The following is a 24,247-nucleotide window of genomic DNA, read 5'->3' as shown; positions in this document are numbered from 1 at the left end:
TCTCACCTTAGTGCTAGTTTATTTGACGATTATTTGATTTGCGGTTTTTACTGCTATTTCTACGATATTTCAGCTTTCTAGAGCCACCCTACACTTGCGATGGCAAGCTAGGCCGGGCTAGCCATTCCGACAAAGACTACAGTGTATTTTTCACCGAGTAAGCGAGATCACACATAGAAGTATCTGATACTAGGACTCCACGGAAAATTAGGCCGCATGTCGTACAAGCTTGCAGTTCATAGTGCGGGACCGGTCTATGTTGAAATTGAAGGGGGGTCGGGTTGTTTATTGTTAATTCGTTTTCCCTTTGTTGAGAAAAGTGAAATCATTCGTGCGTTACACACTTGACAGAAACTTAAACCAAGCAAGTTTCGTTAACCCAGTGGTATTAATATTTCATTCCTGTTAAGATTAAACTGATATGTGACGAGTTGTTGCGACCTGTCACCCTCATCTGCATTAACATAAATTGTCATAATCTAATCCCGCAATCTATATAACTACAGTCGAAACACTCCTGTACATATTGGAGGCTTTCAAGCAACATATTTTAAAATACTCAGTTTATTTTAAGCTCGTGATGGTATTGATGCACGAGAAATGTATATTTTTACAAAACGATATAACCCGAATGCGTTAACATTTATATAGATCTATATATATTCTTTGTTGATTATATTTTGTTGTTGTTTTTTTTGGTCATATAGATATGAGTTCTTTTCTAAATAATTCATACATATATACTTAAACAATATTTTTACCTTACATTAATCGCTTTCAAACCCAATATATCTTTGAAGGAATGTTTTATGTGATATTTCTAATGAGTGAAAATGTATTTACGTCAAATGATTCCTGTGTCTCCATCTTCATAACAATGTCCTTGTCTGTTAGTTCGTAGGCATTTTATGGCACAATGTTTATATATTTAGCGTTTGGTTTATTTAATGACTACATGCAACATTCATACATCGGAATTAAGATCAAGGTCGCAAATGTCTATTTCGGTTCTGGCAGATAGTCAGTTCTTGTCTGTTCTGGGGTATTTCGAGAATCAGCGACAAGTGCGTGATTTATAAGTGGCGTATGACGTCACAAGTAACGATGGCGTCATCAATGTATTGTGTCGTTCGAAGAAAACATGTGCTTGGAACATATTTATTCCGTCGTAGAACACGAATGAAGGAAATAATCAACAGGAACAAAACAAATGAATTGATGATGAAAATACACCACGCATGACCTTTTCAGCTTGTGGACGTTGAAGTACTTCTACACAAATGGCCCATGACCATAGACTATCTACCTTTTAAATTTTTTAATTTTTTTATTTTTAGTCCTGTTTAGTACAGTTGATTAAATCGAAAATGTCTAGAATGGCTGTGTTATGGAATTTACATTTAGAAAAAAAGTCAGAAGAAATAACTTTGAATAAACATTTTTTCAATAAGAATATTTATACAATATAGAATATAATGATATAATATTAAATGTTATCCTAGTAGAAATATTCCTCGTGTAAGTAATTATGTTAGACATGAATACACTAGTTTCAGTAAACTCATGAACATCTCATGAATAGGCAATCTTACATTAATACTTTGTAGGCAAATACTACTACTTCTAGCCTTGCTCCAAGGCTGTACTGAATGCTGAGCCCATGGATGTATAGTAACTCTATCCTTTGAAGAGGCAAGTTTAGATAAGCGGACCCCAGTCTGTTATTTATTATATTTTTAGAAATTATCATTTAAATTATTAATCTTTATCTTAGAGACTTGTGCAAGTTTGTATTACTCCAAACAAAGAGACTTTCGCAGACCGATGGCATCTCGTGTTTGTCACCCCCGGGACAATGACCAGTAGTTAGCGCGATGTGGGCCACACTTCTGTCACGAATAACTGTGGGTACTAATTAGCGTTTCAACAAGTGGATCCTTTTGTGATGTTTTATCCTGCATATTTATACAAACCTGTATATAGTGTTATGAGTTTTTTTGTTTTCTCAAATATTCATTCCATCTGAATATATTGCTGCTTTATTTTGCATAATTAGCAGATATTGTTTTAGGTAATGATTGATCCTATGCATTTTTGCTCAGATTGACCGCGAACTTGTGAGTACCAAGACTAAGCCTCATGTCGTAAAATACTGGAAGATTTTGTCAATATAAACCTTTTTAAACACAAGAGACATGTTTCCGAGCGTGCGCTGGTCGAGCGGTAATGGCAGATTGATATTTTATGTCCTCTTCAACAGGTTTCACTGAAACGCTTTGCACGATATGTACACGAAATGCCCTCAAACGAATTTGCATATTTCAACCGAATATTTACATGCTAATGTCTCGGTATTCGTTTCCATACCAGCATCCATTCAGTGTTGGTATGTCTAAGGTGCTGTATACTGTGTCCGTATAAGAAGTATTGTACAATTGTATGATTTAACCAGTATAATATTTGCTTTTTATGTTCATTCAGGTGAAGGCGTGGTTGCTCTGTATCAACAACGATGACGTTTCGTTTGATCACTAGCTTCAGTATTGCGAGCTGTTCACTCGGTCGTGTTTATGAGTTACATATTTCATAATTCACATTAAATCGGTGTTCTGTGACACATGTTAACAGGTCAACATGGACCCGACACCTTTCTCCCATATGAAAATGGCGCTCTGTATAATAGTGACATAAGGGTTCGTTAAACACAACCCAATCACTCCACGCACTATATCGTTTTTTAAACATCGTGTGTGTACGTGCGGGCGCGCGCATAGATTCTCTCTCTCTCTCTCTCTCTCTCTCTCTCTCTCTCTCTCTCTCTCTCTCTCTCTCTCTCTCTCTCTCTCTCACACTATATATATATATATATATATATATATATATATATATATACATACATACATATATATATAATACACCAAGAACATTATATATATATATATGTTACTGGAGACAAGTTTAATCAGTGATTATGTCTAATGCCCGTTTCACTCATTTGACATAAAATGAGAGCTATCATGGCGTATCTTGGGCTGTTACACATGAGACTGGTGTCCCCCGCCGTGATATTGCAAAAGCGGCGTAAAACCATACTCACTCCCTCACATACGACTATTTTAGGCCTAATCCATACCTTTCAACCAAATCACAAGATTGCTTCTCGCGACATACATGTTTCTCTGCCTCACGAGGATTGTACAGACTCACACGCTGCTCAAAGATGCTGTATTTGCCGTGTCCAAATCAAGGCTGTCATATACTTGTGTTTCCTACCCCTGTTGTTCTTTCCTTTCATCTCTTATAAAGAAATACCCGTTACTCAACACAGACTTCCGCCTGGGGTATCAAAAAGCCCTGGACATGCATGAACATGGTATTTTACATCTGATCAGCACCTGTTAGATGTTTTCACAACAACTAACACACTACTCGCTAATTAACGCTAGTAAAACTCAGATGCCATATATATCACGCATGTATGTATGATTCTAATTTACATATTACCTTGAAGTGCAGGAAAGTACAGGGTCGCGGCAAACAGTAAGTCTAAAATGTTGAACCAAAGTGAAAATGTAAGATGCTCGTCATTTTTTAAAGATTTGTGATACAAAATCACCGATGCTTAAAATTTCTTCTTTTAAATTGTCCCGAAAGCAAGATATCTTTTCGGTGCTGTTTCGTCAAAAAGTTTTTTTTATGATAAACAAGAAACGTGTTTTAGTATTATGTCATTTACATCTGTAAATCTATAATTTCACGATATGTTACCGTCCTTCTAACTAGACGAGGCGCTCCATGGTGTTGCAGTGTATTCACGTCTAAGTGTAAACACACGGTAATGAAAACCATCTTATCATAAAAAAAATTCTCTACAATAATACACAATGAGTGAGTGAGTTTAGTTTTACGCCGCTTTTCGCAATATTCAAGCAATATCACGACGGGGGACATCAGAAATGGATTTCACACAGACAGACAGACAGACAGACAGATATTTTATTTCAGTCTCACCTCACATAAAATACATACTGTATATAAATATATTTATAAAATATAGCATATAAGTGAGCCACCCTTTAAGGGTTATGAGAGACTAATGTATTAAAACATTATAAATACTAAATAATAAATAATTATATAGGTATAAAACAGTGTAAAATCTATCCGTATAAAATATGTTTTCTTCTTTGCAAGATATAAAAGCAGGTTTTGGCACTGAAATATACATGGTGTTTAAAAAGTAAAACTAATTTATCATCATCACAAAGATCTAAGAAGTTGGGATAGCTAAAACAGACATTTTCATATAAACTTTCACGCAAATCATCATACACGGGGCAATACAACAGAACGTGTCTTTCATCCTCAACACTCTCACTACACTGGAAACATACCCTCTCATTCACATTCACATTCACATTTGTATATCTGCCGGTTTCCAAATGCAGAGGAGCAGTACCTGATCTGAATTTGGAGAAGGCAGAGCTTTAAGAACGGGGCATACTCATACTCACATAACTTTCACAGCCATACACATCCTTAAACATTCGATGCGTTCGTAATTTATTACCTCCCGTTCTACCGCTTGGCTTGTGTAATAACTCATACCAATCATTCACATACTTCTGCATACAAATATCTCGCACCTTCTCGCATACCCGTTTAACATTAACATCAGCTTCCACACTAAGGCCCCATTCATTTAACCTTGCTTTTACTCGGAAATTCCAATTTCTCACACATCCACTCGCACAACTCTCCGACCGTATAAATACATACTTATTTATTCTAAAAGACATTTTTCTAAAACGACAGTATTGTCTAACAATACATATCCATTGTCTAACAATTGGAGGGATCCATCCCATGTCTCCATTCACTGCAACGTTAGGAGCATATTTACCCACCCCCAAGAAAAATCTCAAAGCACGATGGTGGACAGCATTTATTGCGGATACCTCCCGATGTCCCCATATAGATGCCCCATAACTTAAAACTGACCACACCATCGTATCATATAACTTTGTATAAGTTGTGGATTCGATTCTTCCAAGTGCCTTATATTTACAAATAAGAAGGCCTAAAGCTCTGTTAGCAGACTTTGCTGCTGCCTTAGCTATATCATTATAGTCAAGATGTTCTGTGAGCAGTAGGCCTAAATAGCTATAACTATTAACAATTTCTAAAACGGAGTTACCAACAGTAAAAACCGCACTTGTTCTTTGTGCACTAATATGTCTAAAATGTACAATCTTAGATTTATCATTATTAATGCATATACCATTATCCACACACCACTTGTTTAAAATGTACAACATATTATTTAAGTCCTCTGATGATTCTGCAAGCAGGATAAGATCATCAGCATAGGCTAAGGCGGCAATAGTAGTACCATTAACAGAAATACCAATACCACTCTCTTCCAGTGTGTTAAGCAAATCATTAATGAAAAAATTAAACAGTATTGGAGAAAGTAGACAGCCTTGCTTTAAGCCTTGATTAACATTAAACCACGATGTTAACATACCATTAATACGGACACTACATTTTACCTTATCATATATTGATTGAAGAGCTAAAAACATTTTCCCTTTCACGCCAATATCACTTACTTTCTCCCACAACACTCTTCTATCAATACAGTCATACGCTTTCTTAAAATCAATAAAAGCAGTAAAAGTATCCTTTTTATTACATTTTCTATTTTCAATAAACGAACAAACACTGTGAATATGATCAGAAGTGGCTCTCTTCTTCCGAAATCCGTTTTGTATATCACTCAAAACGCCAGTAGAGTCAGCCCAGGACTGTAAACGACTATTCAGAACATTACAATACAGTTTGTACATAGAGTTGGTAATGGTCAAACCCCGATATGACATAGGATCCATAGGATCTAAAGTTGAACACTTGGGTATTGGATTAATGATGCCTGTAGCCCAGGCAGCAGGAATTTTCCCTGTATTAAAACACACATTGAAAATATGATGTAATGCCTTGATAACACTTTGTGACTTAAGGCACTCACTAGGGATACCATCAACACCAGGCGCCTTGTTGCTGTGGCGTCTATCCACTGCTGCCGTAACCTCAAAGTAATCTTAGCGTCAAACAACACATGCATCTCGTCAGATTCATCATTTTCACATGGTACTCATGTGGGGAATCGAACCCGGATCTTCGGCGTGACGAGCGAAGGCTGTAACCACAAGGCTACCCCACCGTCCCAATATGATACACCAAGAACATTAGAGATTTTTTTGTAGTTTCTGTGGAATACCTATTGATCACGACTTCACTCATACCATGAAATTCAAAGTGAGTATTAAAGAAAAATATCTCTTCGTTTTTATTGTTCTTTTCCAAAATGCACAGTAAACATATACTTGTATATGAAGTAACTCACGTTGGTGCAGCTATGTAAATTTTCTCTTAGAGTTAACTTTGTTCTTCTGTACTTCCGCCCTAAATATCCCAAATTATCCCAGCGTTTATCTGCTTCTTTACAGAACACAATGAGACCGCCACTCTTGTCTGTAGTTATAGCCCACGACGGTGAGCCCTAATTACAAGGTAACATTTGTAGCGCGGGGGTTGGGGTTCAGAGGCCGGCTGTGGCACCCTGGATAGTCATTATACTCCGAGTCACACATCGTTTCTAATTATTCAAACTGAAAGCTCGTCAGAATAGGAGTGTATTGTAGGTGACACGAGATTAAGGCGGACCATTAAGGTTGGCTGTGACAATCAACCCTCTATAACGCCGCATTGCTATAGCGTGGCAGGAAGTCCCGTCGCACACCCTATATAACGCGTTCTATCATCTTCCAACGCCGTATACTACTATACTTAATATTTAGTGAAAGCAAGATTCGCCACGGACTATATATATGTGTGTGTGTTTGCTATGTTACGCTGCACTCAGCAACATTGAAGCTTTATGACGTCGGTCTGTAGATATCGGAGTCTGGAACAGACAATCTGTTGATTACCTTTACATATATATGACTCACTCACTCACTGTACTACAAACGCTGGACTGATACAACGGTGGATGATTGGATGGATACAGTTTCTATATTTTCTCCATGACATCAGGCGGTGGTGTAGCCTAGTGGTTAAAGCGTTCGCTCGTCACGCTGAATATCCAGGTTCGATTCCCCACATGGGTACGATGTATGAATCCCAATTGATCATCTTAATCATCCTATGCTTCAACAAATAGAAGGTTGAAATTCAGTAAATCACAAATTATGTGATCAAAAGGAGACTGGACTCAACAGGATATATATACATACATTCTTATAACAGCGAACTTTCGTAGTGTTCCACATATATTATAGTGAGAATCGTGACCATAAATGAAATCTAACCTTGTTTCGCACTGTGTTGGTATGCAATGATAAACTGATCTAGTAATCATCCTATGCCAACAAATCGGCAGAAATTCAGTAAATCAGGGTATAATGGAGCTCTTTCAGGATGGTTTTTACCTGTTACCACATAACGTCTGTGCACTACCGGATCTGATGCAGTTGTATCTTGATAGTGATTATCTGGTCTGCAGTTCGCCAGTGTGTCATGGTGGCGTACACGCTGCTTGACTAATTGGATCCAATATGTCTTATAAGTAAAACGAAAAGTATGTACATAGTTGTCTATTTCATAGCAAAGCTTAAATTTTGCGGTAAGCTATAAATTGTTAAAAATTGGTGATTTCATATCCATTTCCCGCTTTTCGATGACTGTTACTTTATATTTATACTGTGCCAACCTGGTTATGAGTAGCTGTTTGAAGATAAAACTTTATTTTGTATGGATGAGTTTTCCCCAAAGTGCACACTGATCCATATATCTTTGAAGAGATATAAGGCCAATCATATCTCGAGCAATTACATGTGTTTAGGGAACCTTTGAAATTTCTACAGAAGTATCGTTGTATTGTTTCTAACATTTCATATTCTTTCTATTTATGCCCATACATTACAGTGAGTGAGTGAGTGAGTGAGTGAGTGATTGTGGTTTTACGCTGCTTTTAGCAATATTCCAGCCATATCATGGCGGGGGACACCAGAAATGGGCTTCACACATTGTACGCATGTGGGGAATAGAACCCGGGTCTTCGGCGTGACGAGCGAACGCTTTAACCACTAGGCTACCCATACGCCCCTCTACCCATGGAAGATTAGGTCCATAAATAGAGTTGTTCAAACAGTAGATCACTATTACAGAGCGTAAAGAGCCATGCAGATATGACACGGCCTTGTCCCACGCCTTTTTTTTTACATAAAATATGTCAGACATAAAGGCAGCATAAGTAACACGTGATTCCATGGAGTTGTATGATAAACGCACAATTCTGCATAATTTACCACGAATTCCAGATTAATGTTACTTGTAAAAGAGTCCGTCAGGCCATACCCGATCATCGCTTTCTCATTATCCAGGAATCCGGTGTATACAGGTGTATCTTTCTCATTATATAGTAGACAAGGCTTTTCATTAGGGAAAGACTGCAATTCAGCTTCTGGGCCTTTTCTAAATCCAAATTAAATATCATTGGGAAATTTAACATTGCAAGTTCTATGTCCTTTCAAGTTTACACCTATCCAGTAATTTACTTTAAAAGGGTGTTAATGTTATACCCCTGCAGCTGGAATAGTCGCTTTTAGATTTGGTGAAAACAGAATAATATCATTCAATATTCGTAAATGTGTGTGTAAACAACGGAGTTGCCCGCTAAAAGCAGCTTACTGCACTTCCGGTTAGTGTAACTTTCTTCTTATGATTTTAGTTGTCATCTAAAGTACAGTACAGGTCTGTCCTTTTCGTTGCAGTTTTTGCAAACGGTTTGCACATTTGTACAGAAACACCTTACTTCGCGGATACAGTTTTTTAAGAGCGTGCAGAAAGCATGCATCTCCACCACGCGTCGAGGACACTGCGCAGTTGTCTTGCTGGGCTTAAGAGATGGGACAGATCGTTTGATCCGTTTAATTGGACAAGAATAAGGAATTCACTAAATGTCGTTGAAGTGGATTTTGTCGGGGAAAGTTTTTACTTCAGATAAAGCTAAAACCATTTAAATGATTAATTATATTCTTTTTCACTGGCACTGTTTTTGCCGACCAGATGTGATACACAATAATCGCATGTAATGTCTTTCCGATATTTGCGCATGTGAATGTCAACGAACCACAAAGTCGATTGGTCAGTTGAAGCCAATATACGTCACAGTGTGCTGTTGTAAGATATAGAGAATACTACACGAGGTCTCATTACATACGAATTATACGAAACGAGTGTCCTTCCTATGGTATCTGACCGAGCGAAAGCGAGGTCAGATAACATAGGAAGGTCACGAGTTTCGCATAATTCGTATGTAATGAGACCGAATGTGGTATTTTATTTATTACCCACGTCTTACATGCATTTAAATTGACAAAATAGCGTATTTTTGTTGTTTTTGGTTTCAAACCGAAACCGGTTTCATAAAGAGGTTGCGGAAGAGTTTTGTACTGTAGTACAATATTTGCATGACGTCACACTAATGACGTCACTGCCATGGTAACCGACGTCGCGATACATGTCAGTTGTCATCGCCTCGTACAGCCTCCTACAGTAAACTACTCCGTTGCACCTCGTTTCTTGGTTTCCAGTTGCTTCATTCGGCTAACATCACTGGTGGAAACATTGCGTTTATGTTTTTCGACAGATATAATGTCTCAGTTCGACTCACAATTAAACAGCGACACGGCAACGTTCGCAATGTTTACATTCCCCACAATGCATTTAAGTTGTAGAATGAATGAATTCACGTGTTTGTTATGAATGAAAAAATAGTTACGTCAGAATGTGACCTAATTGAGAGGTCATCGGTTATCCAATCAAATCGTTAGAATTTCAGGTCAAGTCGTTACGACACAGGTCAACGCGATACGACACTCGTGTGACGTACGAGATTAATATGCAACTACCCATACGTTGACCACGTGGGTAATAAATGACGTTATCCAATGACGTTGCAACTCTATAACACGACGTCACCTGCACAATGCGGTGCCGTCAAAGAAGTTTCTCTGCAGGGTTGGTATTCCATACGACATTCCTAATTTTATCTGTTAAAGTGTCAGTATGCACTTTTAAAGTGTCCAGTGACTGGAGACTTACAACATTTGATGTGTGACAATTCGGGTTCAAACCGATCTTCAGCAGCCACATGGTTGTCATAAATGGCGACTAACGGAATCGGGTGAATGGTCAGGCTCATTGACTGGGTTGATGCATGTCATCGTATCGCCATGATGCTCTGGATTTTCTGGTCCAGACTCATATATTTACAGACCGCCATCATATACCTGGAATATGGCTGAGTACCTCGACATGGAAGTAAAAAACAAAACACGTCATTTTTTCACTCGGGACAAGATAATCCGTACATGCTAGTAGTAGAGGTGGGTATTGCAGAGAATTTTCAAATTGCGATATATTGCGATGCGAAAGCATGTTTTGCAATATGTATTGCAATTTATTGCGTGAAGTAATTTTACACAAAAAACTACTTATAATCGAGGTAATGCTTGATTTATAGGGCAAATACACAGCAAAATCACTATGCTTGATTAAGCTCTAATAACAACTTTTATTCATGATTAAAAATAAAAATGTGATTAATATTTGGCACAAATGAAAAAAGGAAATATCCGAAGATTTCCGAGTGTTACGAAGATTTCCGAATGCAAGTCAAAATACCGGTTTTCGATCAGCGTATCGCAATACGTATCGTTTTCATGTCTGAACCGGTAAATAACGGTAAACCGGTTATATTGCGCAGCCCTAGCTAGTAGGTCAATGGTTATCATCTAAATGTAAAGTAAATGTAAATGAATACTAGTATAAAACTTTGACCATCGTGTGGCGAGGCGGTGGGATAACCTGCTTTTTAAAGAGTTCACTTGTCATGCCGAAGACCCGGGTTCGATTCCCCACATGGGTACAACATATGAGGCCCATTTCTGGTGTCCCCCGACGTGATATTGCTGGAATGTTACTAAAAGAGGCCTAAAAAAATAAACTCACTCACTCACTCTTCAGGTGGTACAAAATATGTGATTTCATAATCCGAGTAATCTATTCATGATCCATGTTAATTGAATTCTTTTAGAGACGAAACAGTGTCCGTAAAAGACAGAAGTTATTATATTCTTAAGGGTGAATTACTGTAAATATTGGGAAAAATAACAATAATTTCACTGAGTAGAATATCATTTTTGCCTGGAACTACGAAATGCCATTAACGAAATGCCATGAAATACGTTTTGCCATTAACGAAATGATCGATGTCTCGATCATTTATAAACAATGATCAAAATATAATAAATAGAATATTTTGTTAATGTTGTCAAATAACAGGTATATTTCATAGAGTGGTATGACCAAGTTAATATGTTCACGAGTGGCACAGCAGCTATCCTCTTTATATCTACCAACTGGAGAATAATATTATGTTCAAAGAAGATAATATTATGTCATTGTCCGTGTGTCGTCATCAATGTTAGCATGTGACGTCACTATATTCTGTGAGGTCACCGAATACTGAAACGTCACTGAAACGTCAACAATCTGTGTCTGTTAGCTGAAAATTACCTAGGGCGCATGCAATCATCAATTAACCTATTACCCCTCAAGTGAAAATTTAAATATGTAAAATAGGTGGGGTTTTCTAATTACAGGAATGTTCAAGCTAAACATGTCGTCGGACTGTAACTATAATAACAAATCCAGACAATCTAGTGATCGACATTATGAGCAACCAAGCGACCGAGCCGACACACGAGCATCATGACCAATGGTCACCTACTTCGTACAGAAATTTATTTATTTGTTTTTAAAAAAAATAAATTATTTTATATTTGAATTTGTATGGGTTTTTTTGTTTTATTTATTTTATATTTTTATTTGAATGTCTTTTTTATTTACTTATTTATATAGAGATATGTATAAGTCGATATATATGTATATATATATAGCAAGGGGGGGGGGGCTGCGTTATTCACATTGTACATGCTCCAGATTGCTTCTCCATAAAAATCAACATACACCCACACCCACACACACAATCAAAAGGTAATGTGTAGGATGATTTGAAATGTAAGATGCTTCTGTTAAATCGTGAAAACTGACACTTAAAAAGCTCCCACGGGATGAATAACTGTGTTGTCGTGACCGTGTAATATAGCTACTATACCCTTATTCATACGAACAAATATCCAGCAAAGTGTATTGTGAAAAATGCACATCGTTTAGCTGTTCCGTATCAGCATTTCTTTACAAACAACGACACAGGAAGTTGTTGGAATGTCATCGTTTCGCGCGTCAGGAAAGATTTCATTCATGTGGGACTGTTTACACGCGGTTGCGTTTGGGCGATCTGATTATTTTATCTCTGAACTGTTCTCAACAAAAACAAAAGAATCTTAGTTGTGTCTCAACTTTACTGTTTTAAGTGGATTTAAATCCGTATCAGCGTAATGATTATCACGAGTTTGGATAACGTGACTGTGGTGAGAAGAACCCAGTATCTAAACTGGTTCCGCGCAGGTGTATCCAATGCTAGTTTCATTTGTATACTGTACTTTTGTATACTTAAACCTGCTCGAGTCGATAATTCAATTCCGCCCATATTACGAGCAGGTGTTTAGGAATCAATGTCCAATAGTGATGATACCAGATGCGTTTCCTGCACCATCGGGGTACCTGTCATAAACACACGCAAAGGCTAGTCACTTGTTCATCTCAAAAGATTTGGGACCGTATATAGTACAAGTCAAAATAAGGAATTGCAACGGACATCCTTTCTGTCACTGGTGCATGAAATTTTGAAATGTTCTTCGCATGTGTACCATAAAGCTTTTTGAAAGCTTCACTGATGCCTTGGATGTTGTGACCTTGACCTCCTGAGCAAGAGTCGAATGATACTTTTTTATATTACGGTCAAAAGAGTGTGCTCGACTATACCTCCAGGAGCTGCTGGGATATTACTCGACATAAAGGGACAGCAGGGACGTAGCTGCCATTGTACAAAAAAGCCCGGGCTTTTGATTGTGGTATAAAGGTTGGGCAAGCCCTCAATACTATCTAAATATAAAGTTTGGCAACCTATCAGGCTTACACGAAAAAATTGGCTTGCCTCGCGCCTGGAAGGTTAAAGTCAACACTCTTGTCATGCAGATTTGTGGAGAGACATATATGGGGATTATTAGCTGGGCATGTTTCCGATTTTGTAAATATATTAATGATATCAGGAATGAAATATTGCATTATGCTTACCTCTGGCGACACATGATAGTAACAGTGACGTTATCATTCGTGAGTGTTAGGGTTGGAAATTGCCAAAATTTTCGTATTGCGATATATTGTGATATGTGTTGGCGTATTGCAGTATGTATTGTGAAAGTGTAACACGTGGTTTAAGGTATCGGTATATGGTCTCTGGAATAGTGAATATACATCTCCATTTTGACGCTCGCCAAGGGTTCCCCGTTCACTTGTCATGCCTCTCGATATGTGTCTCATCGTGATTTGCCTGTCTTGCGAAACATAGTAAGATGAAACAGCGTATAGCTGCCAAATAACTGGTGCCCCGTGAAGACATAAATGACTTCACCACTCACCCTCGAACGACAGGAAACAAATCACTGAAATCAGATCGCTCAAACGCAATATATATTTGAACTTTGACATATGACCACCTTGACCTTTAGCAGCGCCATCTGTTTGGCGGGAATGAATGTCTTACACAACTCGGCATCCTAACAGTTTCTGCAGACAACGCACTGAAAGTGTGTTGCATGGTTGTGTTAGCGGTATATAAACCAACAAACATTACAAACTGTGAGCTTACCAAGACTCGTTGAAACTTTTTCTTTTGAAACATGTAAGTATGGTGTTTTTAAATATTTTGTGTCTGCAATACACCTGTAACATTGGTGATGGGACGATAGGTTTTGATACCCAAACTGAAAAATAACCTGTGCTATGACATTCACTGCTAGTGAGGCATTGTAACTATTTTCAAAACATAGTGTGTAATATATAACACATATTCTTTTTCTCTTGGATAATGTTTTCGTTATGGGAGTTAATTATTGCTGTCAACTTGAAAATATTAGATAAATAGTGGCATGTATTGTTGGGATATCTTTAAAATATCTATTTAGTCAGGGGCGGATACAGCTTTTTGAGAAAGGGGGGGTGCACACTTTTGAGAAAAGGGTGGGTGGGTGCACACTTCATTTCCACCCGAGTTTCAATGGTCATTTAACAAACTTTCTGGACAAAAGGGGAGGTGCGCACCCCCACCCCACACCCCCTTGGATCCGCCTATGATTTAGTCATAAGAATTTTATGAAACTAGGCAATGGCCAAGTAATAGTTGCATTTTAGGAAGGTAGGGTCAGAATTCCCAAAGTACCATTTTATCATTTAGGCCACATCTACTTGTTTCAAGGGCCATAAGCCAGTTTCTCACCACCCACTCTAGATTGTGGACTAGCTGAATGTCCAATCTGTTATATTTGATAAAACCTTGTTTTGAAAGTATATTCATCATCATTCTCTTCCCACAGAGGTTACTTGTCATATCTTCCTACGAACTTCTGTTCTAATACGGCCATATTTCCCGGTTCTCGTAAAATCCCCTAGCCGCAAAAGATCGCAACACGAATTATCTCCCTTCTTTCTATCCAATCAGAACACGTGTTACATCGACTTAGATTCAAGTTGACTAACACAAGCAAATGTGGGGCCACAAATATCCCCCATCTGCCGGGGACTTGTGTTGATGTTACACACAAGACGTTTAATGGCTAGCTTGTCCGTTGTCAACGAGGGCGATGGAGACGCCACTGATCCGCCATAACATGACTGAGTTCAGTCTAGAAGAAACGTTTACGCATCGCGCAGGGGACGAAGTTTAGTTTTCTCGAAGCATACGGAAATTACCGAGGCCTTGCGAGTGATCACTTTTGAAACAAAGTCGCTGATTGCACAACTAAATCTGATTGCCTCCAATCACGAGTCTTGAACGCTCACACCATGAAAGGGCCGTATTAGAACAGAGGTTACGTAGGAAGATATGACAGGAGTAACCTCTGTGGGAAGAGAATGATTCATCATAGCATTCACCAACTTTTGCGACTGTTTTTAATTAGCAGTTATGAGAGGAGGTGAGGTGAGGTGAAATTGGGTTTAACGTTGTGCTTGAGAATATTTCGCTCATATGACGACGTGCATGCGTGTGTATCTGTATGTGTGGCTGCTTGTACTAGCCCAGACTTTAGCTGGTTTTATAGTGCTAGCTCACTGAGATACCATGCCGCAGTGAAGCATGAATACCCCACTCAGACAAATTATACTGACTCCAAGCCGACCAGTCCTTGTTGTACCCATTAATGCTGAGCGTCAGGCAGGGACCAACAAGTACCATATTTTAACGTCTTTTGGTATGACGTGATCGGAGATCGAACCCGCGACCTTCCGCTCTCTGGGCAGACGTGCTAACCACTACACCACGGAGGAGGTCCAGTCATGAGAGGAAAACTAATAATCTAGTCACAGGGGCTTGTAACGCTAAAAACTGCCATCAAACTGCTGGAAATAACTTTAAAATTGCTAGTGTACTCAGGTACAGTGGCACAAGTAAAATCACTTGCCCTGATAATTTTTCCACTATACTGGCCGATTTTCTTGTTGATTTTTTAAAATAAACAACATAATTAACACTGGAAAGTCAACTGGACACCGGTACAGTGTGATATACAAATTTGCTTGCCCGACAGAAAAAACACTGGACTCGGGCGTCGGGCAATGGGTTATTTCCGCCCCTGTCAAGGTATATACTGTCACTGACAGGGTCTTAGTACTATGTAAAAGGAAAGGGATGTGACGAGGTCAACACACCAGGTTCGTTTCAGGGCGAATTCAACAATGCTCACTGTATTTATCCAATTTAAAATATGCACACATTTTAAGCCAATAGATGTACCTACAAAATGAGACATACAGCACAAAAATCGAAGCAGTACTTTGGGAGCTAGGGTCTTCACAATTCAGTTTGCGATGAATAAATGCACGTAAACTCATTATGACAGTGAGATGTAAGTGTCTCCGAAAGAATGGCGACTAGCGCGCTGACAGGCGCCATCAGTTCAACATGTTTTGGTGCATGTTTGTGTATACTGTGAAATAAACAAGAAAATGGGTGAGTTACCGCTACAAATTCTGAGCAGGGATTTTGGCTCGGAATCGAGACATTAAGATTTTTCGAGCTTCCGAAGACCCTAGCTCCCAAAGTACTGCTTCGATTTTTGTGCTGTATGTCTCATTTTGTAGGTACATCTATTGTCAACATACCAGGTTTGTTTCAGGGCGAATTCAACATTGCTCACTGTATTTATCCAATTTAAAATATGCACACATTTTAAGCCAATAGATGTACCTACAAAATGAGACATACAGTATGAACCTGGTATGTTGACCTCGTTACATCCCTTTCCTTTTATATAGTACTAAGACCCCGTCAGTGACAGTATATACCTTGATGGCAGTTTTTAGCGTTACAAGCCCCTGTGAATCTAGTGTAATGTATAGATCTGAATTTTGTGTCATTCTATTCAAATCTGGGTCAAAACAGCAATGGCAAAAATGGACATATTCTTAAGGCCAGGATTTGAATGAGCCACAAGAAGACTGGATGTTAAATAGATTTGGGCATATATTCATTTAGCTGTAATTTACTTAGGTCAGCTGTTGAGATTCTGCAGAATACAGGACGTAGCGAGTCTCCTGCTAAACCTAAAGATTCTGCAAATGTACCATTGGAGGAGGCTAATGAAGGTCGAGACGCTGCCATGGAGACTGAGGACCCCCTGCCTAATGTACAGGGTATGTTTACGCATAAGTTAGAGCAATCACTGTTGAAGTTACAGTCCATTTGAGTCAGAAACGGACCTATGAATTGCAAATTTAATCATTGTACAAAATTTCCACATAAATATAGATAGTACACATGTTTATCATTTACTAATACCCAACAGCTTTCTTATATTTTCCGGACTCCACCAAAAAAGTTGTTTAAGAAACTATCATCATTGAAAACGCAAAAGTTGTTATCAGTCGCGGCTTGGTGAAACCGCAGAAACGGAACAGCCACTATCTCGTCGTGCACGGGATACACATGCCTGATGAAAAATGAAGTTGAATGCTGACGTGAAACAGTTGATGCTTAAAGTGTACGATTTTTTCCATGCTGAAGCCGAAAGGGGCAAACCATTTTATGCCATTAATAAATTCCGTGGCGGGCAGCAAAAGCTTTAGGAGTATCAGCAAGGGGTACTGACAAATGTTCTGGAACACAAACATTGTGTGGGTGATCTTGAGAAGCAGGTAGGGGTAGTGTCAAAATCACACAAATTAAAACATTTGGACAACTTTCAAAAGAACCTTGTAAGGCAGTCTATCAACAAGCTCTATTCTGAAAACAAATACATGTAAAACTGAAAATTTTAAAATAGCATTTGAAGCAAGAACACAACCTCAGAGTATCAAAGTACACACTCTGGCGACTCTTACACTCTTTCGGGTATTGTTATAAGAAAATTTCGGGGAGAATAGGTCAGTACTCTGAACGCCCTGATATCGTTCGTTCTTGAGAAATAATTTTCTCAGGGTTATAAAGAAGAAACGCGAGGAAGGGTTCGAGCCAGTGTACTTGGACGAGACCTGGGTCAATGCCTCTCAAACTGCCAGCAGTCAGTGGGTACCCGATGGGGTTGATAAGGGATCACGTAGAAAGCTGCCTCTAGGGAAAGGAGAGAGACTAATCATTCTCCATGCTGGTTGCTCCAGCAAAGGCTTTCTTCCAGGCTGCGACTTGGTATTCAGGGCAAAGTCCACAGATAACAGAGACTACCATTCCGAGATGAATGGTGCGGTTTTCCTCGATTTGGTTAAAAACAAGTTGGTACCAGCTCTACCAGAGAAGTCTTTTATCGTAATGGACAATGCCCCATACCACAGCGTGCAGGACCCCGACAGTAAAGCCCCAATATCGAACAGTCGAAAAGGTGATATGATATCATGGCTCGACAAATTTCAGATCACACGGCCTTCAAAGGCAACGAAGCCTCAGCTATATGAGATCATAAAAACCCACAAAGGTGAACCTTTCTACAAAGTTGACAGTTACATAAACAGTAAGGGTCACGATATTCTGCGACTTCCACCTTATCACTGTGACCTTAACCCCATTGAAATGATATGGGGTATTGTCAAAGGAGATGTTGCCAGATCAAACACAACTTTTAGATTACGTGACATTGAGGTTTTGGTTAAGGAATCCGTTAACAAAATCACGACTGAAACTTGGCAAAACTGTGTCAACAAGGTAGCTAACGTCATTGAACAAGGTTACTGGTCTCGGGATGGCTTACAATAGGCAACTGTGGCACCACTTGTCATCCCTTTAAGTCGTGACTATGACACTACGACAGACGAGGAAACGACAGGTCTCCCGGAATAGATTTTGAGATGTCCCCCGCCATGACTGGCTGTTCCGTTTCTGCGGTTTCACCCCGCCGCGACAGATAACAACTTTTGCGTTTTCAATGATGATAGTTTCTTAAACAACTTTTTGGGTAGAGTCCGGACATTTTCAAATATAAGAAAGCTGTTGGGTATTAGTAAATGATAAACATGTGTACTATTTATATTTATGTGGCAATTTTGTACAATGATAAAATTTGCAATTCATCGGTCTGTTTCTGACTCAAACGGACTGTAGTTGATCTACTGTCCAATGACGAACTTTTAACAATTTGGTCTGGATGGGTGACAAGTTTTTATTAGTCTTTCACAATTCATTTCCTTTCTTCACAGACACTTATTATTGTAAATCTTGTATATGACTCCCCTAAGAGCAATAGCTGCCTGTGTTATTATATATCTTTAAATAATTGATGTTACACAGTAAACAAAGGTCCTGGAATTATTTTAAGTACCAGTAATGAGAGAGTGAGTGAGTTTAGTTTAGTTTTACGCCGCACTCAGCAATATGGCAGCTGTCTGTAAATAATCAAGTCGGGACCAGACAATCCAGTGATCAACACCATGAGCATCGATCTACGCAATTAGGATACGATGACATGTGTCAACCAAGTCAGCAAGCCTTACCACCCGATCCTGTTAGTCGCCTCTTACAACATACAAGTAATAAAATGATATGGGTTTGTTCCCAGGGTATCGCTTGTGTGTACAGGCAACAAGTGTTGAAGAAACAGCAAAGTTGAAGATGAAGGCAAACCTTGGCTTTAGAAAACACATATACACAAACAAAATCAAAGAACGTAAGATAGCACCATACATACTACATACAGATGTTTTTTGACAACCTCTTTGATGCATGTCACCACCGAGCTGCACCTCCTGATAAATTCAAGGGTTGTTGGACGAAAAATTAACCTTATCTAAACTAAAATGTCTTTTGACAAAATAAAATTATGTGGCTGTTTTTCTGTTAGTTTATTTGAACATCCACAATCAGGGCTCCAGATAAGGGCCGTATCGGCGTATGTACGGATAGAAAATATGCACGATACGGTAGGAAATAATTTTGAAAACGTAGCAGATACGCACCACAGCAATGGTGTACGGTGTTGGAATCATTTACAGACGTATTTATCTGAACAATTATTGTTTTATTGTTTATTGACCTGTTTACACAATAGTAGCAATGTTGTGGTGCATATATGAAACGAAACACAATATTACTGAAACTCCAGTAAATTCCATTCAGTACTCTTAAGGTTTTCCAGTATATCTGGAGCCCTGCACAATGATCATAAGAAATAAAGCACATAATATCTTCTTTTTTACAACTAAAAACCAAATCAGTTATCTTTTGATATCATTTCACAATCGTACTTCCAAATTAATGCAACCTAGGAATTTGGTTTGCATTAAATATGAGCAAATGTGTATGTTGAAAATAAACTAGATTCTATTCTGACTATCTTCATTGGAAACAAATCCTAAACTAACCAGTGATAAACACTATTCAGGCCAATTGGCAGACCATTATACGCATTGAATGTATGGGAAGTTTGATCTTTTCTGTTTGTTTGCCAGAGGAGGTCACAAAGATTCCTATAAAGACGGAACCAAAGACTGATATGTCTGAAAGTGGAGAAGAATCCAATGTGGTAGGTGAAATGATTGAATCTTGGTAGGGACTAGAATCCCTAGTTAGTTGCCAGATAGTGACATGCACAGCTACTTGATTCCTGGGCACCTGTTTGTGAATCACGTAAATGTTTAATGTAGCCCCATATTGATTTTGCAGCTATCTTCACAAGCGTTTCTCTTGCTATTTTTAAAACTTGACCTGGCTGGTTGGTTGGTGTTGGTTGAAAGATTCTAACCAATTCACAGTGTAAAGGCCTGGCAGAAATATATGTACACCTGTGGCGAGGTTGATTTTCAGCCCAAGGTGTGAAGTGGTCTGTGAAAATTCCCAGACTGGATTAAGATATTGCCAAATTATCGTAGTAGTAGTAGGTAACGTTATTGCATCATTTTAATAAAAAGTCTGAATATATGAATATGAATATTTTTGGTTTGTTGTTTTATAGCCGCATTCAGCAATATTTCAGCTATTTGGCGGCAGTCTTTAAATAATCGAGTCTGGACCTGACAATCCAGTGATCAGATAAATGTGAAGAGGGTACATGTACATGTACAGTTTTGCATTTTTGCATTACATGAAATGTTAGGAAAAAACCCACATTATTTATGAATATTATAAAGCCAAGTCCAAATAATAATTGAAATTATGTTTTTCCCCCCCCTGCTGGGAGACAATTTATATTGTCCAGTGTTTCGAGTAAGTCCTGAAAATGAAATCCCTGAAAGTTTCATGTCTCTTTTTTTTTTTTTTTTTCTTTTTTTTTTTTTTTTCCTCCATATTTCATGTACAAGCAAACATCTATAGATAAGTTTCATAATAATACAATGGTATATGTATACATGTGTGAAAATGTACAGTTGGCTGAAAAAGTATAATTGGCTGGATTATCTTCCAAGTAATAGATGTAATGATGACCAATATTGAAGAAACAATTGTTCAGTTCCCGCAAATAAGTAAACATATCTTGACATATCATAGTGACGGACAATTTCATTTTTTAAATATTCTAACTTTGGTTTGAAACCATTTATGCTGCATCTGTAGATATAATGTTTGACAACTGAAATGATTTCATTAATCGGAATATTGTTTTTTTCCTTTCATTCCCAATATAACGATTTTATTTGTAAGTTCCAGTTGTAACTGTACCGAGTTCAACCATGATTCTATTTCTTTCCATAATTTAAAAACAAATTCACATTCCCATAACATATGGTTGATAGTTTCTCTTTCTTGTTCACAAAATGGACATATTGGTGAGGATGTGTATCCCATTTTATAAAGTAGTTGATTTGTTGGGAGGATATTGTGGATAATTCTATATTGCAACCATTTGCCAGGAGTACTTTGTTTGAAGTACTAGATAAATATATAATGTGTAGTCATTTTTGAATGACTGAAACCCATCCCTCCAAATCCATTCAAAGAAAACTGAAGAACTGTCAATCAAACCGGAAGATGTGACGGAGGCACTGTCGATCAAGCCGGAAGATGTGACCGAGGCACTGTCGATCAAGCCGGGAGATGTGACCGAGACACTGTCGATCAAGCCGGAGGTTTTGGAAGGTGTTGTGACGGAGGTGATGGTCAAGGAGGAGCAAGAGCTCCAGGAACAGGCGATGGAGAAAGAGAAGAAACTGGCAGAAGATCAGGAAAAGGTAGGACAGAAGACAATTTATATTGACCACTGTTTCGAGTAAGTCCTGAAAATGAAACCCCTTGGGGGTCTGGGTATGCATTTGGGATGTCATGATACATAAGTTTCATGAATCGATACTTATCACGGTACCCATGTCACGATTCGATACGTGTCACAGTACCTATTTTAGTTACATTTTGAACATTGATATTTCATATTTTATAATAGTCCATGAAAAGATGAACATTTTTTATTCTCAGAGATTAGAAAGTTCTAATTTCCCATCTTTGTGCATGAAAAATAAGCATTTGTAACTCTCATAACATCAAAAAACATGATACAACTGCAAAATGTAAACGATACATAAACATATTTAAACCGATGGTTTCAAAACTAAATATCGATACAGTTTTGAATGTATCGATAATTGTTTCGTCTTAGAAAAAGTGTCTATGTATCGATGTATCGTGGCATCCCACGAGACATGGCCATCAGCAGCCCATGTGGTTTGTAAGACGCATCAAATGGAACGGATGTTCGGGCTTGGTGATCCCAGTTGATCCCAATATTGATGAGCAGTTTGTCTCGTCCAAATTTACAGGTGACCATCATATAAAGCTGTTATATTATTGTGTTTAACAACAAATAATAAACAGATAGAGGATTACAGAAATCAGTGTGCGAAATATATGTTGGTCCTGTGGCCCCTGGCTAGTTAAAATTCATCAGGACCACTAAATGATAAGTTTGCAGTGGTCCTGGTGGCCAGTGAATTTTGTATTGATAGTTAAGTAAATCTATGAATGTTATTTTGGACCAGTGAAGTACAGACAGGACCATTAATTATTGTCCACTCACTGGTCCTGTGGTCTGGTGGGAAATTTCTTTCTCTGAGAAATAAGTCTTCTTTAGGACTGACGCAGAGTCTATGAGTGTTTGCCTGCTAGGGGAACCAAATGGCATTCGATTTTTGATAACTGTCGGAGAATAAATTTGGAGCAGTCAAAATATTTCGCATCACTGTGGATTGGTGACATGTTAAGCCTTACGGGTTGGATTACTAACAAACGACCACCTTAAACATAATTAGAAGCAGGCCATGAATGAAGACCTAACTATGTATTGTCTGAGTAAATACATACAATGTTTGGTCATCAGCTGTGGAAACAAATGACAGATGAAGATCGTAACCAGCGCTACCAACGTCTAAAGTTCTTGTTGAGCAAGAGCAACATGTACACACAGTACCTGATTGATCGTATGGATAGACAGACGGAGGAAGAGAAGAAGAAAAGGGAAAGACAGCAGAAGAGGCTGAAGAAAAAGGAAGACAAGCTCAAAGAACAACAGGCAAAGGTTGGTGTCCATTAGATGTCTACCTTGATCAGTATCCTGATTTCGTTAACTTGAAGTTAACTTTTGTAATTTTGCTTGCGGGAAGTGCATGTAGACATGTTTACACAGGTACTATTTTGCTTAAGTTAAATTCCAACACATGACAGACTATGAACTACGAAGAATGGTGTACATTTTTATCCCATCGGCATGTAATGCCGTGGGATATAGTCGTTGCCTCGTCCGTCCGTCCGTCCGTAATCATTTTGTTTCCGGAGCATAACTCAAAGACCGTTCTATATTTTTCAACAAAAATTGGTAGATATGTCAAACATAACCTAAGGTGGTGCCTTTTGCTATTTACAGATTGTCATTTTTATTTTTCTCGGTTTCCATGGAAACGTTTTGGACCTAGTCTTAAAGAAGGGTGGGCTTTGTTTCCGGAGCATAACGCAAGAACCGTTCAATATTTTTCAACAAAACTTGGTAGATATATCAAACAGAACCTTAAGTGGTGCCTTTTGCTATTTGCAGATTTTGGGCATTTTTATTTTTCCCGGTTTCCATGGAAACGATTCGGACTTAGTCCCAAAAGTGAGGGGAGGGCTTCGTTTCTGGAGCATAACTCAAGAACCGTTCAATATTTTTCAACAAAACATGGTAGATATATCAAACAGAACCTTAAGTGGTGCCTTTTGCTATTTGCTGATTTTGGGCATTTTTATTTTTCCCGGTTTCCATGGAAACGATTCAGACTTATTCCCAAAAGTGAGGGGTGGGCTTCGTTTCCGGAGCATAACTCAAGAACCGTTCAATATTTTTCAACAAAACTTGGTAGATATATCAAACAGAACCTTAAGTGGTGCCTTTTGCTATTTGCAGATTTTTGGCATTTTTATTTTTCCCGGTTTCCATGGAAATGATTCGGAAAGGGAGGGGTGGGCTTCGTTTCCGAAGCATAACTCAAGAACCGTTCAATATTTTTCAACAAAACTTGGTAGATTTATAAAACAGAACCTTAAGTGGTGCCT

At 38.4% G+C, this 24,247-nt stretch overlaps 1 protein-coding gene across 1 annotated transcript in view; it reads left to right on the top strand.

Moving 5' to 3' along the window:
* The first annotated feature begins 13,785 nt into the window (after positions 1-13,785).
* Positions 13,786-24,247, top strand: part of LOC124272409 (lymphocyte-specific helicase-like) — a 53,481-nt gene continuing 43,019 nt past the window's right edge. The window contains exons 1-5 of the mRNA XM_046707577.1: positions 13,786-13,936; positions 16,802-16,944; positions 20,185-20,258; positions 21,670-21,900; positions 23,040-23,237. Of these exons, the coding sequence (XP_046563533.1) occupies positions 13,935-13,936; positions 16,802-16,944; positions 20,185-20,258; positions 21,670-21,900; positions 23,040-23,237 (648 nt within the window). The 5' untranslated portion in view covers positions 13,786-13,934. The remainder of the gene's footprint in view (positions 13,937-16,801; positions 16,945-20,184; positions 20,259-21,669; positions 21,901-23,039; positions 23,238-24,247) is intronic.

Source organism: Haliotis rubra, unplaced genomic scaffold (assembly GCF_003918875.1).
Source record: "Haliotis rubra isolate DU_JTF1 unplaced genomic scaffold, ASM391887v1 Scf17, whole genome shotgun sequence".
Classification (NCBI taxonomy): Eukaryota; Metazoa; Mollusca; class Gastropoda; order Lepetellida; family Haliotidae; genus Haliotis; species Haliotis rubra.
The sequence above is the reverse complement of the archived record's forward strand: the minus strand, read 5'-3'. Positions and strand labels throughout refer to the sequence as shown.